This window comes from Gavialis gangeticus, unplaced genomic scaffold (assembly GCF_001723915.1).
Source record: "Gavialis gangeticus isolate Ggan-Ray unplaced genomic scaffold, GavGan_comp1, whole genome shotgun sequence".
Lineage (NCBI taxonomy): Eukaryota > Metazoa > Chordata > Crocodylia > Gavialidae > Gavialis > Gavialis gangeticus.
In genome coordinates, this window is record NW_017729025.1 from 17135088 (window position 1) to 17151175 (window position 16088).

The 16088-nt window shown below is 44.5% G+C and overlaps 1 protein-coding gene across 2 annotated transcripts in view; it reads right to left on the minus strand.

Moving 5' to 3' along the window:
• Positions 1-16088, minus strand: part of ESR2 (estrogen receptor 2) — a 79349-nt gene that overhangs the window by 3161 nt on the left and 60100 nt on the right. For both annotated transcript variants that reach the window (XM_019518447.1, XM_019518446.1), the window contains exons 7-9: positions 9158-9296; positions 6490-6623; positions 1829-2003 (exon numbers count right to left, since the gene is read on the minus strand). In XM_019518447.1, coding sequence (XP_019373992.1) covers positions 1829-2003; positions 6490-6623; positions 9158-9296 — 448 coding nt within the window. The remainder of the gene's footprint in view (positions 1-1828; positions 2004-6489; positions 6624-9157; positions 9297-16088) is intronic.

Consider the following 16088-nt stretch of genomic DNA (forward strand, 5'->3'; position numbering starts at 1 on the left):
TAAGAAACACTAGAGCAATTCTTCTGTTGCAAAGCAGGTCAGAATGCTTTTAACACCGGATTCCTATTTGAAATCCCTGGATGTATCTTGTGAATCATGTTTGAATGCTTAATATTCATGGCACCCTGCGGCACTCTTGAAAGGATCTCAAGCCACCCTAGGGTGCCATGGCACCTTGGCTGAGAATCACTCCACTACACCCTAATGGACACCTTAACTTCAAGAAGAAAGTTTATATTCTAAGCAAAAGTCCTGAACAATTCAAGGAGTTATAGTAGCAACCAGCAAACCAGCATGGAGTAGAGCATTTCACTCATGGGAACGATGGTTTTTAAATGGCTTGGTGAAAGAATATCTGATTTTGAGAAGAGCCACTGACAGTTTTCCATGAAAACCCACACTAAGTCTGGGACAGACACCCTACCAAAGTACACTGGACCTGTTGATCCCCCAAACAGCACTGGTGGAGATTTCCCATTGAAGGAGATACGCAATTGCTCTTTTAAAGAGAAGGGGGGAAAAAGGAGTGGAGTGGTAAATGGAATTAAAAGGAGTTGCAATACAAATCGGATGTAGTTAAAATAATGGAATATAAGATACACACTTTAGTATCAATGCAATACCCTAAGCATTAGGGGTGTGCGAAGCAGGCCCTATTCGATTCAGATTTGGCCCAAATCGGGGGCAGTGATTCGATTCATTGATACAGATCACTGTCCCCAATTCAATTCGGCTGAATCCGAATCTGAAGTTCAGAGAATCAGCAATTCAGACAAACACAGCTTTAAATGTTTTTTCTACATACCTTGAGGTACCAGGTGTGGCTCATGAACACTGCGATGCTGGGGCGCATGGGGGGGCCCTCCACTTGCTCGGTGGTGAACCCAGAAGTGGACCGGAAGTACTTCTGGTCCACTTCCAGGTCCACTAGGGAGCGCATGGGGTGACACCCCTGTGCCACCCCAGCTTGGCGAGTGGCCGTGGGGGGACCCTGGGTGCCCCCCCAGACCCAGGAGGCACCAGTTACTGAGCCAGGGGGGGCCCTCAGTGGTCCCAGAAGTGCTTCTGGTCCACTCCCAGGTCTGCTGCTGAGCGCACTGGGGGGCCCCGGTGCTCCTGTGGGACGCTCTAGGCCCCCCAGCATCACAGCATTCGAAAGCCACCTGCTACCTAGAGGTATGTAAAAAAAACCATTTAAAGTTATGTCTATGTCCAAATAGCTGAATCTTTCTGAATTGATTCGGAGGGTTCCAATTCGATTCAGAGAGATTAAAAGGTCTTCGGATTCGATTCGGCCACCGAATCGGGTCAAATCTCTGCCAAATCAAATCAGGGACCAAAGCTTCACAAAGCCCTACTAAGTATCAGCAAACACTTCAGCCTATTATACTATTAATTTAGTTGGTAGGATTAAATTAACAACTGTTCCCCCGGGCACCCCAGCGACAACCAGGACCAATGAATACAAACTCCTGGAAGGCCGCTTCAGGCTTAATACCAGGAAAAACTCCTTCACAGTCAGGGTGTCCACACTGTGGAAGAAACTCCCTCCAGAGGTGGTGCAATCACCTACCCTGGAGGTTATCAAAAGGAGACTAGACAGTCACCTCGCTGGGGTCACCAAACCCCAGTTTTCTTCCTGCCTAGAGCAGGGGGGCTGGACCCGATGATCTGCAAGGTCCCTTCCAGCCCCTCACAATCTATGAATCTATAAATATTATAATAATGTTAAGGGAAAGTGCCAACATTTTTGCACTGAGATTAAGGGCTGCTGCTGTAACAACAAACGCTACAACTGGAAAGTACCATGTAGTTTGCTAAACATTACCTGGCATGCCTCACATGAGACAGTAGCATCAATAAGTTAGCAAGGCGAGTTGTTTGCTGCTGTGAGGAGATCCCAGTTTTGGCAATAACCCACACCAAAGCATCGGTTACTACATTAAGTAAGTGATGGAGCTTCTGGCTGCTTTCAGGCTCTTCTGCGGATAATGGAAACATACCTAAACAAAGATGACAGAAAAGCACCGGCAGTCATGTCTTCCAATTGCAGCATCAATGGTCTTCTGAAGTAACTGTTCAACAGAACCTGGAAAAATACATTTCCAAACCCACTAAAACCATGTTTTGCTGCTCCAATATATATCTACATGCTATTTAACTTCTGATTTTTTATTCTGTGACCAGTTGTCATGCGTTTGCATACTGAATGAGCATCCCCTAATTGAAACCATTAATATTTGCAATATATGCCAAAGACACAGAGCCAGATTCTTGGTTTGATGGCTTGAGCTTATCCTAAGCTGTGCGAAGAGGCACAAGTAATATTACACCACTTCTGCATGCCCTAGTTTGGGTCTGCTAAAGAGGTTACTCTGGTTTGAGTAAGAGCAATGTCTTGATTACTCTAACCTGTCCTGGATATAAAAGTTGCTTCCCACCTCTGAAATATGCCAGGCCCAGGAATAGGAAGCCAGCAGAAACTCGTATGCATCTGTATTTGGTGCTTTGCTGAAACAGATATTTATTGACTATTAGATGAGTCCCAGCCAACTCCAAATTGTGACATGTTGAAACAAATACAGAACTTACAGAAAGACCAGGCAAGCAACCGATTGGGCACAGCTAGGCCAAATGCACAGAGACAGATATTTAGTGAGGGACAGAGCTGTGAATGTTATCAGGGGAATAGTGTAAGTGATTTACTAAGAGGGTCAGTCTATTCTCTTCTGGATGCCCAGGTGTCTGGATTTGATCATTCACGTGGCATTCGTTGCATACATACATCCCAAAAAACCACTTACCCAGAAGTTGGCATTCTACAATGCCCACATAGCCTTATGCACCTGGAGGGCGATGTAGATGCCCAGGTCAATCATCTGTTCTGGCTACAAAGTGAGTACATGCTCCTATGTTTTCCCCCCACCAGATGAGTGGCAAGGCCACTCAACTGGGAAGCTGGATGCCCTGGGTCCCACTCATCCAAGAACAGGTTTGAACCTAGATCCCGATAACTTCTCAGCTCAGCACTCTAACCACCTCACCACTACTTAGCCTTGTCTCTAGCACTGCTTTTGAAGCTCTTCCCCTGGGCAGCCAGGGAGGGAAGGCATGTAGGAGATATATGGGGCCAGGAAGAAGGGAGCAAGTAAGAGGTTGTGTGGCTCTGAGGATTGTGCTGGCTTGGAAGGAACAGAGCCCTAGCTATCATAAGCCTTTATCCACAGTTGGACAGATGCTTGTTCCCTGCCATCAATTTTTTCCCCAAAGACTGTGTAAGCAGCTCAGCTTCCAAAGGAGCACTGGAGAAGGGTGTGAACAGCAGCTCTTTCTAACATGGTGGTTAAAGGATGCAAAAGAGGCCCCGGTCCAAACTTCCACTGGGTGAGGGGGATCCCGGACCACCAGCATCCCAAGTGAGTACCAGGCCACACACCCGTGCCCATTAGTTGTGGGGTTTTGACAGCTCAGTTTCTGGATGGCTAAGGATGCAACATGTCCAGAAGGAGCACAGGTAGAGGCTCTGGACACTACGGCACACATTCACTTGGTGCGACTATGTAGCCAACAGTACACTCTTGTTGCAAAGAAAAGGTCATGTTTCAGGTCGCATACTACTGTAGAATAGAAATATTACTTGCAAATCAAGGGAAATTATTCTTGTATTCTATTCAGTACTTGTGAAGCCTCACCTAAAGTACCATGTCTAGGTTTGGGCCCTGTGCTTAAAACAAGACGTGGACAGTTTAGAAAAATTCCAGCAAAGAACAACAAAATTAATTCAAAGTCTTAGAAACATGACTTATAAGGAAAAACTGACAGAACTAGAATTATTTAGTCAGGTTGGGGTATTATTGTAGCCATGATGGTCCAAGAAATGTCAAGAGTCAAGGCAAGGCTTTGTTGTGATATCTGGTGTAGGAACAACTGTATAGTCGGGAGAGCTGTCAGACAAGCTTTCAGACATCAGACGCCCTTCCTCAGGTCAGTGACCTTGGCTCTTGGATTATTTAGTTTGAAGAAGAGAAAACTGAGGGATGGAGATAGAATAGTCTGTGCTTGCTGGGGACAGGATAAGGAGCAGTGGGCTTTAAATTACAGCAAGGGAAATTTAGGATGGAAATTAGGAGGAGCTTTCTGACTATGAGGGTGGTCCAGCTACCTAATAATAGTGGGGAATCTCCATCCTTGGAAGTTTTTAAGAGCTGGTTAGACAGACACTTGTCTGGGATTATTTCATCAAGGTTGATCCTGTCCTGAGCCTGGGGCTGGACCAGATGATTGTACGGATATTCATCCAAGTGTGTAGGGCTGTGTCTCCATAACAGTAAGACACAGGTTGGCATTCTGCGTTTTTGGGACCTTACACAACCAAGAAATTGTCAGGTAGATGACTAAATCGGGATGTCTGGGCATGCAGAAAAAAAAAGGATTGAAACCCTGAAGCATTAATTATGGACACACAGTGTTAAAAAATATTCTCTCTGCTGACACCAGATAACTATACCAATGGAAATGACTGAAAACACACTACAAGACATTCTGGAAAACTCAACTCAGACTGGAAATTTGAGAGACATGTCAGATATTGGAATCTCTTGCTGAGGGCTCTTTTTATTTCCAGCAGGGGAACAAACCCCAAGATTTTATGTTAATGCCACCCTCAGAATAAGTACATAGCATTGAATTCAGTATACACTGCTTGAATCCCAGCAAAATTATAATAAATACATACTGAAGGGCTTCCCAAAATTCCCAGCACTGTATATACATCACTTTCAGAAATCAATGACTAACAGTACTATTGCTGTGGGCTCCTAAATCAATTAGACACTTTTTAAAAAAATCCCTGTTTAATTGCTTCTGTGTTTAAAAAACAGGCACATGCTAACAGCCACCAACCACCCACAAGAGATCAGCACAACACAAACACTGCAAAGCGATCGATAGACGTAGCCTAGGTTTGCCTGCAGGTGCAATGAAAGAGCCTAGCAGTGCACCAAAGATGTAGATACGTATACATACATCAGTGATTTATAAACCCCATACATTAGAGCTCCGATTTAGGGGTAAGGACCACATTCTCTTTACAGGGATCATCTTTAATTTTTTGTGTAAATATGCAGATCTCTAAAGTGGCCTTTTTTCCCTACCCCCAGTCACCATATTACAACCCCACACCAGAGATGATTTACAAATTGAGGTTTAATTAAACTTAACTTCTCCAAACAAGCAAATAACCCTGCCTGAAGAGGCACCACTGCTATTCAGTCTCCCCACCGCCCTCCTGACTGTCCAAGAAGGCTACCCAGTTTCCTGGCTGTGTCCCCTTCAGAGGAATCACAAATCCATCACTGAGAATGCACAGACAAATATGAGCCTGGCTTTCCATTATGAACATGAAGAGACCTTTGTACGTCTGGGCAGTCCTTTACCCATCTTGACAATCTGCTGCACCAGATTTAAGTCACAGAGATTAATGCAGCACGTTATTAAAGAAGGGCAAATCTCTGTTTTCGGTAAAAATCCTGGTATGCCACTTATTTCTAGACAGACAGCAGCTGGACGTGATTCTGAATTGTGCTGGGACTTGGACTGAAAACAGCTGATGTAAATAATATCAGATTTGTTTATGTAGATGTTGCATGGGGGTTTCTGGCGAGAAGACCTACTCTGCAATGAAATTACAGTGGGCTGTGACTCACAAGGCTAGAACAACACTTGCTCATGCTTTGTAAGAGACTGCACACTGCAGATGCGATTCCCAAAGAGCACCTGGCAGACAGATCAGCAGAATGCTTTGAAATGTTTCTGCTGATGAACTGAAATGAAAATGGCCACAAATTGTTAGAGAGGAGGTTCAGGCTGGACATCAGGAGACATTGCTTTACTGTTAGGGCTGCCAGGCTCTGGAAGGGGCTCCCAAGGGAGGTGGTACTCTCTCCTACCCTGGGGGTCTTCAAGAGCAGGCTGGGGTGATATGATCCCAGCCCCTGTTTCTGCCTGGGGCAGGAGGTCAGACCTGATTATCTGTTTAGGTCCCTTCTGACCCTAAGCACTATGATACTACGGCATTATGAAAATAAAACACAGGACAGTCACTCCGTCCAATCAGTTGCTTTACTGGCATCTAGGAAGACAAAGGGGCTTATTACACTGTGAATGCACCAGGATACAGAGTTAGTGGCAAAGTTCCTTGCTGTTCCCCCAGCATCAAAAAGAGCATACTCTTCGCCCTTTGGTGGTCTATATACCCGTGGACAAGGACTTTCAAGCCCATTTTAGTCTGACTAGCAGGGGCCTAGAATTTGCCAGAACCAACAAAAAGTCACTAAAAAAAGTGTTAGCAACAAAAACGCTTTTCCTTTCACTCTATTTCAAGGATCTTTATATCTGGGAATATTTTTGCCATTTTTAGAAAAAGTTTATTTCCCCACCCTATATAATCAGCACAACTTGACATATCTCAAAGGGTAGATGTGCACTTACTGGAATTGAGAAGGATCATAGCTTTGACACACAGGTATTCCTTGTGCTGTAATTTCAGCTCTCGAAACCTCGACGTTGTGGCCAGGAGCATATCAAAGATTTCCAAAATTCCTTCCACGCATTTCCCCTCATCCCTACAGACACATTTAAAATATTACTGGAAATGATGTGCAATATTCAGCTTCCCCCCCTCCCCCCCACAAAAGTATTATTTTATCCTAAGATACATATGAATTTACATTCAGGCCATTTTGTAAGCAGTTCAGAACAACACTTAGCAAACTAAAGTCTTTGACTAGTGATAATCAGTACAACTCTAATGAAGTCAGACTCTTATTTATGTCACATATATTTTAGACAACTGAGATATTTAAAAACCAGACAGCAGAGAAAGATGGCATAAACAGAGAAAATCTTTGAGAATTTCCAAATGAATATGATCAGAGAGAAATCAACTTAAAAGTTGCATTATATGTAATAGGTCACCTCTATTATGCAACTGATTTTTGCTAGTTCCTCAAGTGTTTGCTTAAAACAGGTTTAACTAGGTGTTAAAATGGTCCCATTTCGTGAGATATTTTATCTACCAAGTTAACTGTCATGCTGGACAGCTAGTCTGAGGCACTAGATAGTGGAAGTGGTGCAGGGAATACTAGGATCTCGAATCAGCTAGAATCATCTCTGAGTTCCTATGACCTCGTCATTTGATTTGCAGATGCCAAAGATTCCCTCATATCATGGTCTGGTTCTTAGAAAGTGGCTGGCGTGTACTATCTGAAAAGAGTAGACTTTCAAATCTGTGTTCTGAAAACGTCACTTCTCAAAAGCAACCGGACACAGCCAAAAGCAGATCTTTCAGCAATCAAAAATCCAGGAATGTGGCGTGCAGCACTTTTAGCTTGAGAATTTGCTTATGAAGAGTCTTTTCTGTTTGGTAAAACTTAATTACAATCGGGGGGAGGCAACCTCCAGCATGGGTGTCACAAGTGGCACAGGCAGCCTCCTTGCAGCACTGGTAAATGCAAGAAGAGAGAGGCAGCACAGTGGCAGATAAGCCAGGACACAGAAATCAGAGCATCAGAACAGACAGAGAGCACAGGGCAAGAAGCAGAAGGCAGAGCAGAAGATTGGGTAAGCAAAAGGGCTCAGCATGGCACACTGGAGATAATTTGTGGCATGCCTGCCAAAAAGCTTGACCCCCACTGAATTATATTGTTATTAATTGCAAGTGCTACCGCAGTAAAGCTTCAGTCATGTAGCAGAACCCCATTGTGTTAGCTAATGCAAACCCAGAATAAAATTATCATTCCTGCCTCTCAGAGTTAATATCTAGGGAACAACAGGTCAGTAAAGACAAAAAAAAAGCCAGAGGAAAACTATGGGCAATACTTGGCAGCACAATGACCAGAGATCTCAGCACGCCGGCTGCTAACTATTGCCAAGACTTCATGGCAAAGGAAAATTTTAGGATGGGGTCTGGAGAAGGACAAGCTAGCCCAGCTTGGAGAGAAGTGAACTTGATCAACAAAGCATGTGTGTGAAAAGATGCGTTGCTGCAGGGTCAGAATATCTTAATAAAAACCAGATCAGGAACTAAACACATCTTGTAAACATTTCTAAATGTATAGAACAATCTTGATGTCTGTTAACCCAGGATCTGCTCCCATTCACAGAGATGAGGGAATGTACCTAACTAGCCTTCTGTATTTCAACTGTCCTCTAAGGATTTTCCTACAAGAACCCAACACACATTGCTTTTTCTCAGCGATGTCTTATTGTTACATTGAACAACTCATATGCTAAGACTTCTGAAAGCTGAATTAGCTTCCTTTGCTATAGAAGCAATTTTGCCTTTTAACTATTTGCAGCATATGCGACAACACTTTACAATTGACATAAGCACTTTGCTTTTATGGATCTGAATTTTTGCTTTTTACTCATGTGTCAACAAGTTTAAACATTTTAAAGCCAGCTTGGACAGTAGATCGCTACACTGACTTTTCACCTTGAGGAAAAAGGACTCCAGTTTTGATCATGTCTTGCAGAAAAACAGTCATGCTACATTTCACAGATTTAGCTTGCTCTGCTAAGGAGATGCCTGAAAATAATATTTTCACTTGTAACTAATGAAAATTAATCTATAGGAAAAAATTCAGTTGTCCTTCTCTACACAGTCAGAAATTAATGTTTGGTTATGGATGCAGATGGACAATATAAGTAAGGCTTATGTGATATGATTTGGTCAGATGTCTAGTTTTTCTGGGAGAATCAACTTAATGGCAAAAACTAACACACACAGTATTGAATTTAAAACATTAAGTTATATGCTTTACATTTGGGGGTCTATAGATCTGGACAATGACAAAAATAAACTTAAGCCAATATTGGTAAATAGAACATGATTATTTATATGACCAGAACTAAAGAGTTCAAAAGTTTCTAATTCACTTGAGAATATTCTTTATGTTTGGAATTCTTGATCCATTTTAGAGATTAGGGACCTCAAAACATTACCATGGTAACATCATTTATTTCCTTTATTTTAGAGTGATACATTAATAACATCCCTAATGCCTACCCACTCATTTTCATCCATATGCTGAAAAGCAATGCAAGCTTAAAAATCAAATATATGCATGTATATAAATATATATATGTTTTTTCTTACCTGTCTAAAACAAGGTCTGGTGCAAAAATTAGTTTGCCGGGATGATCAATGGATCTCCACATCAGACCCACCATTAAAACTTCCATCCAACAACTCTCCAAGAGCCTCACTTGGTCATACAGACTAAGCTCTATGAAGCCTAAAACAATGAAACAGCATCAGATGTGTCCACCTATTCATTTCTCTACTTACAGAACAGCAAAGACATTAAAAAAAAGCAAAGAAAATATTTCAGATGTTTGAGACAAAAAGCCATGTGTGCATAGACTGGGGAGAAAAACATTAGATTGGAGTGTTCTGTTCTGGAATCAAGGGTGTAAATCTTGATCAGGAATAAGACATTCATAGGCACGTAACGAGACAAGCGAGGAACTAATGCAAACTTCATAAAGGACCAATCCAATGGTCACAACCATGTTTAGGCCGAAGTTCTCAAACCCTGGTGCCTACCACTAGCAAAGAGCTTCCATTTCAGATGAGACAGGGTTCCAATTCTTCAGACACCATATAACGGAGTATTGACTATACAGGCTGTATTTATTCCTAGCCCTCTTCAGACAGCTGTGTTGTGACCTGAAACATGAGATTTCTACGTCCACTCAAAATTGTTGCTCTCTTGCCTAAAGCACTAGAGGATGTTCTCACAATAGACAGAGCAAGGAGTAAATGGTCTCAAGTTGCAGCAAGAGAAGTTGAGGTTGGATATCAGGAAAACTTTCTTACTAGCAGGGTGGTGAAGCACTGGAACAGGATGCCTAGGCTAAGTACAGACACTCAAAAAGCCCAAAGCTGAATCAGTGCAGTCTTTGCAGGTTAGTCTAAGCTGCACAGATTAAACTGAGAGACAAGTTAGCAGACATCTACCTTTGATTCAGGAAATGCAGCCACATGCCTGCAGTGGCTCAGACCAGTAGCCGGGGGCTGCTAGAGCAGGCTCTCTGGCATGTAGCCAGCATGGGATATGTGTTCACTTCTTCTTCCTGCTGCCCTTGAGGTCTCTGGGATTTCTGGTTCCCAATCACATCAGCAGGACTCTGCAGGGTTGCTCATCACTTCCTCTTCCTGCATCTAGGTACCTCTGGGATTTGTAGTCCACAGTCGCAGCCAGCCATAAGTTTGAGCATGAGAAGAGGCATTTAACCCCCTCCCTGGCCCCAGACCCAAGCCAGGGTTTGCCTTTGGGGGGGTGGGATTCCCCCCTTCCCACCCCCCCACAGACGTGGTTGCCTCCCCACCTGGGCTTGCCCCCCACTTTGTCAGCCAACTCTCACTGCTCCATTTAGGGAGCAGAGGAGTGGGGGCAACACTTCTTTGCTGGAGTAGACAACCCAGCCCAGCCCAGGGCTGATTATGATTTAACTTGAACCTGGAAGGGGTCTGGGACAGAAGTTTCATAAGCCGGTTTGACCCAAATCAGTGAAGTCTGATACTACATTCAACCAGGTTCATCTTAAAACAGTTTCAGCCATCTTGAAACTGATTTATGTGCACTGATCTTCTGTTCTGTTACAGATTTAAAATAGTTTCTGATCACTTAAACTGGTTTATGTGTAACTTCTGTCCCTAGCCATAGAGAGGGGATGGAATCTCCATCTTTGGAGATTTTTAAGGCCTGGCTAAACAAAGTCCTTGCTGGAATGATCGAGCTGGGGATGGTCCTGCTTTGAGCAGAGAGTTGGACTAGATGTGACTTCCTGGGTCGCTTCCAACCCTAATGTTCTGATTCATTAAAACATGCAATCAATTTTAAAATTTGACTGAATAAAAGCACATAAATGAGCCCCAATGATGTGTATCAGGGTATGAACTTACCTTCAAGTAGCTGATGCTCTACAACTAGCTGTGTACATGTTCTTAACTGTGGTGCATAAAAAGGTAGCTTCCCCCTTAATGAAAGTGGAAACAACTGCCTCTCATTTACCATACAGTAAGTTACAGTGGAGGAGCTTTAACCTTGACTTTACTCACAATAATTTGTTCATACGACCATACCCTAAGCTACTGGACTCTATGTCTAGGGTGAGTTTCATAGATCAAGAAACACTGCATAAAAATCATTTCTTTCTAACCATTGTAAAATTTGTTGACTTTCAATTTCAGAATACTCCCTTCTTGTATTAAGAAAAAGGACAAGTAAGAGCACTGAATTTCCACCCCCCCCCCCCCCGGTGCATTCTCTGATTCAACTGCCACATAATTGCCATGTCACTATAGGATTCATCACTTGCTGCATGGTTGTGCTCAAGACCCTGAGCTTTCACTGTTTGTAAAGTATCTTTCTAGACCTTGTTGCTTGAAATAAAATCTTGGAAATGTCTTCCTGACTAGGAACAGAAGTTATACATTAACTGGCTTAAGTGATCAGAAACTGTTTTAAACCTGCAACAGAACAGAAGTTCAGTGCGCATAAACCAGTTTCTAAATGGCCCAAACTGGTTTAAGATAAACCTGGTTGAATGCAGTATCAGACTTAATGGATTTAGGTCAAACCAGTTTATGGAACTTCTGGCCCAGACGCCTTCCTGGTTCAAGTTAAATCAGTTCCCCAGCACCCCAGGATGCTTTGCAGCCCTGGTACTGTCTGCTCAAGCACAGGAGGCTTGGCCCTGCCCCTCTGCTCTCTAGCTAGAGCAGTGAGGATTGGCTGACAAAGGGGGTGGGAAACCAGGCTGGGGATGCAACCTGGTCTGCCTGGCAGAGGTGGAGCAGCCTCTGCCAGACTTTTCCTCCACTGGAGTGGCGGCGGAGTGGGCATGGGCCAGCAAGCTCAAGTGGAAGGGACAGAGGGGGATTTTAACCCCCTCCATGGCCCAGGAGACCCCCAGCCCAAGTCTGTATGCAGGGGAGGGAGGGCTGCCACACTTAGATTCATAGCCTTTAGGGGCAGGAAGGGACCTCCTGAGATCATCGAGTCCAGCCCTCCTGCCATAGGCAGGAAGGCTGCAGGGGTCAAATGATCCCAGCAAAATAAGCATCCAGACACCTTTTGAAGGAGTCCAGAGTAGGTGCTTGCACCACCTCTGGGGGAAGTCTGTTCCAGACCCTGGACACTTGCACTGTAAAGAAGATTTGCTTAAGTCCAGTCTAAATCAGCCTTCCAGGAGTTTGTGGCCATTAGACCTTCTTATCCCTTAGGGAGCCCTGGTGAACAACGGTTCTCCCAGATGCTGGTACACGCCTCTTATATACTTATAGGCTGCCACCAAGTCCCTCCTGAGCCTTCTCTTCTCCGGGCTGAAGAGTCCCATGACCCTCAGCCTCTCCTCATAAAGCCTGCTCTCTTGACCTTTGAGCATGCGGATGGCTCTCTGGACTCTCTCAAGATTATCCACGTCCCTCCTGAAGTGGGGGACCCAAAACTGGATGCAGTAGTCCAGCTGTGGCCTCACTAAGGCCAAGTAAGGCAGGAGGATGACATCTCCTGCCCTCTCCACCCCGCTCCCTGTTCCAGTGGAGAGCAGGGGGTAAGGCCATGCCCTGGCCAGGGCCAGCAGGGTGAGCAAAGAAAGGGGATTTAATTCCACCCCCCCCTCTCCCACCAGCACAGGACCCCAACCAGGGTCTACCAGGCTTTTCCCCCTCCTCCAGTTGTAGGGGGCATGGCCAGATGCTGGCCTGAGGCAAAGGGGGAAAGGGAGAGGGATTAAACCTCCTCCTCCCCTCTCCCACTGGCACAAGATCCCAGCTGGGGTCTGATCCCATGCCAGTGGGAGAGGGGAGTGGGGGTTAATCCCTCTCCCTCCCTACCCTTCACCTCAGGTCTGTGTTTGGCTTGCGCAGCAAGCAGGGAAGAAAAGCCAGGCAGACCCTGGCTGGGCTCTGAGCCAGTGGGAGGGGGAGGAAGGGGTTTTAATCTCCCTCCTTACCCCCCATTGTGTCTCATGCTTCCTCCCTAGGGGCTGGTATCGGGCCATGCCCCCCACTGCTCGGGGACAAGCCTGGCAAGTGCTGCTTCCCCCCTCCCCCTCCAGGCACACCCTGGCTGTGTACTGTGCAGGCCAGGGTTGGGGTTTAAACCCCTCCCCAATCATACTCAGCTCAGCTTCCATCCAACCTTTTGGCCACTGCTACAGCGAAGGGAGGGCTGCTCTAGCACCCCCTGGCTTCTAGCTTGAGCTGCAGCAGGCATGTAGCTTCATTTCAGGAATCAAAACCAATTCACTTGCAAATTGGTTCAATCTACACAGGTTAGACTAACCTGCAAAACTGAAGCAATTCAGGCTCAGACTTTTAAAATGTCTATACTTAGCCCCTGAGTCTTCTCAGAGTCAATGTTTCAAGATATCAGAAGTATAACCTCCGCCATTTTGCTTAATGGAGCATTAACACTGAAACTTAGATGACATTTTTAAGCCTGTTGACGTCTCAAAAACAATTGGCTGCTGTGCTTATCCCAAACCACTTCCCATGCAAAAATTTCCAATTGCCCATGGCCACCAAAACCTACAGGTTCACATTCTGACATTATCTACAAAATAAGCATTGTTAATACAAAAAAATACATCTTGAACAGTAGGGCTGTGCGAGGCTTCAGACAGCTTCAGATCCAGAGAAGCTTCGGATGCTTCGGGGTCCCAAGCAGCACATCCGGATCCAAGCACTGGCCTTGTTTGGCTTCCCGAAGCGGTTTGGAGCTGCCTCGGAGATCCGGCCATAGGGTATAATGGGGAAACAATAAAATATTTATAATTTTGTTGTTTTTTGTCCGATTTGGATGAAATTTTCAGGGATGGTAGACTCTGAGAGGATGAAGCCTACCAAGTTTCAAGACAATCGGTGCAGGGGTTGGGGGGGAACAGCACCCCAAATTCTTGAAAGCAAAACTCATGTCACATCTAGGTGTTACAACATAGCGGGCTAAAAACTGCAGGGGTGGTAGCTCTTACTGAGGCCACAAAGCCTTCCAAGTTTCAAGGAGATTGGTGCAGCTAGGGGTGCAGGGCCCCAGAACCCCCCTGCACCAATCTCCTTGAAAGCTGGCAGGCGTTGTGGCCACAGCAGGGGCTACCTTCCCTGCAGCTTTCACCCTGCTGCGCCTTAACACATGCAGGGTGACCCATGTCTCAAGTTTTGCCTGTCAGCAGCTTGAGGGGCAGTTCCCCCACAACACCCTACACAGATCTCCTAGAAACTTGGCAGGCTTTATGATCTCAGTAAGAGCTACCACCCCTGCAGTTTTCACTCCTCTGTGATGTGACACATAGCCGTGACATGAGTTTGGCTTTCAAGAATTTGGGGTACAGTTCCTCCCAAACCCCAACACCGATATTCTTGAAACTTGGCAGGTTTCATGCTCTCAGCAGAGGCTACCATCCCTGCATGTTTCAATCAAATTGGACAAGAAACAATAAAGTTATTCATATTTAATTGATTCCCCCATTATACCCTATGGACGGATCTCTGAGGCGGCTCCGAAGCTTCGGAGCCGCTTTGGCCGGATCGAGGCAGAAACCCGATCCAGAGCTCTGGATCAGATCACTGCCATCCAAAGCAGCCAGATCCAAAGCCGAATCAGATCACTCCCGACTCTCACAGGCTTATTAAACAGCACATGTTGTAAAAGCATAAGATAAATCCAACATCAACCTAAACAGCAGTGGTTCCTGTATGGATTGTATCGTTCATTTCCATATTCAGTTCAATAAGTAATCCAATTCTTAAGTTGATGCTAGCACAGAATTTCAACCACAGGGTCAGAGAATCCAGATCCAATTGTCTGAGTACACAGGACCTTATGGATACAGTTCAATATTTTGTATGGCTATCATGTGCCATATTTCAATGCGTCTTCTCTAAACCAAGAGATTTAGATGAGCCAAGAGTAGAAAAGACAAACAATTCTAGCGGATGGGTGCCATAGCAAACATGTAGTAAGAACTTTTGTCATAGCAAGTATGACTCTTGTATGAGACTTGTCATGGCAATACTCCCTAAAATAAAGCTACAATATTAATAAAATTAAAAATATTGTAGTATCAATGCTACATCCTCACTTGCAATACTGCCTTCAGTTCTGGTCACCTTGTCTCGAAAGGAATGTGACAGAAATACAGGAGATTCAGAAATGGATGACAATAAGAGGCATCCTTGGAAATTGTTAAACAGCCTGAATGACAGTAGAAATGACTGCACCTGCTTTCTGATAAGTTAAACTACCTACCTCAAAAATATTCAGCTTTTAAAGTAAAAAACTCATGATCTAGATTTCTGAGAGGCTAAACTGAGAACTTTATTTTAACTCAATCATGTCAGACTAACCTAATATCTTTCTATGATAGGATAACTGTCTTAGATAAGGGTAGTACAGTGGAATGAACCTCTCTTGAGGCATTTGGTACTCTGTCTCACAGGACATGTAAGGTGGAGAAGATGGGGATTAATACTAGAACTGCAGGAGCTGACAGGGAGACAATAAGTTATCCTGAAAGCATGGAAAAAAGTTACTTGGGGTGTTCCTCAGGGATCAGATATGAGCCCACTCTCTTTTAAATACCTATTTTAGTGACCTACATTGGTGCATGCAGCAGGACTACAGTAATGATTATTCCTTATAAATACATTCAGTTGTACATACTAAGGAAAGAGAAAAACTAAGTTAAAGAAAAATGCTGGTACAAGGTCAAATAGGGATAAATGGGTCAGGAAAAATGCTAGACCATACTGGGTACTGAGTGAAAGGAAGCCAGCCACAAGATGCTAAATGCACAGTGGCCTAACACTACTGTACAGTAGCATATTAGCACTGTTTCTGATGTGACACGCTACCGTGCAGTAGTATTAGGCTACTGCGCATTTAGCATCTTGTGTAGACGCATCCTCCGTGGCAAAATAAGCCTGGATGATAACATGAAAACTAAAAGGGATTTCTTATCCAGCTGCCCAAGAGAAAGGGTCTAACTTTTTAGCCTGGACCAAAGGCCTCCACCATTTA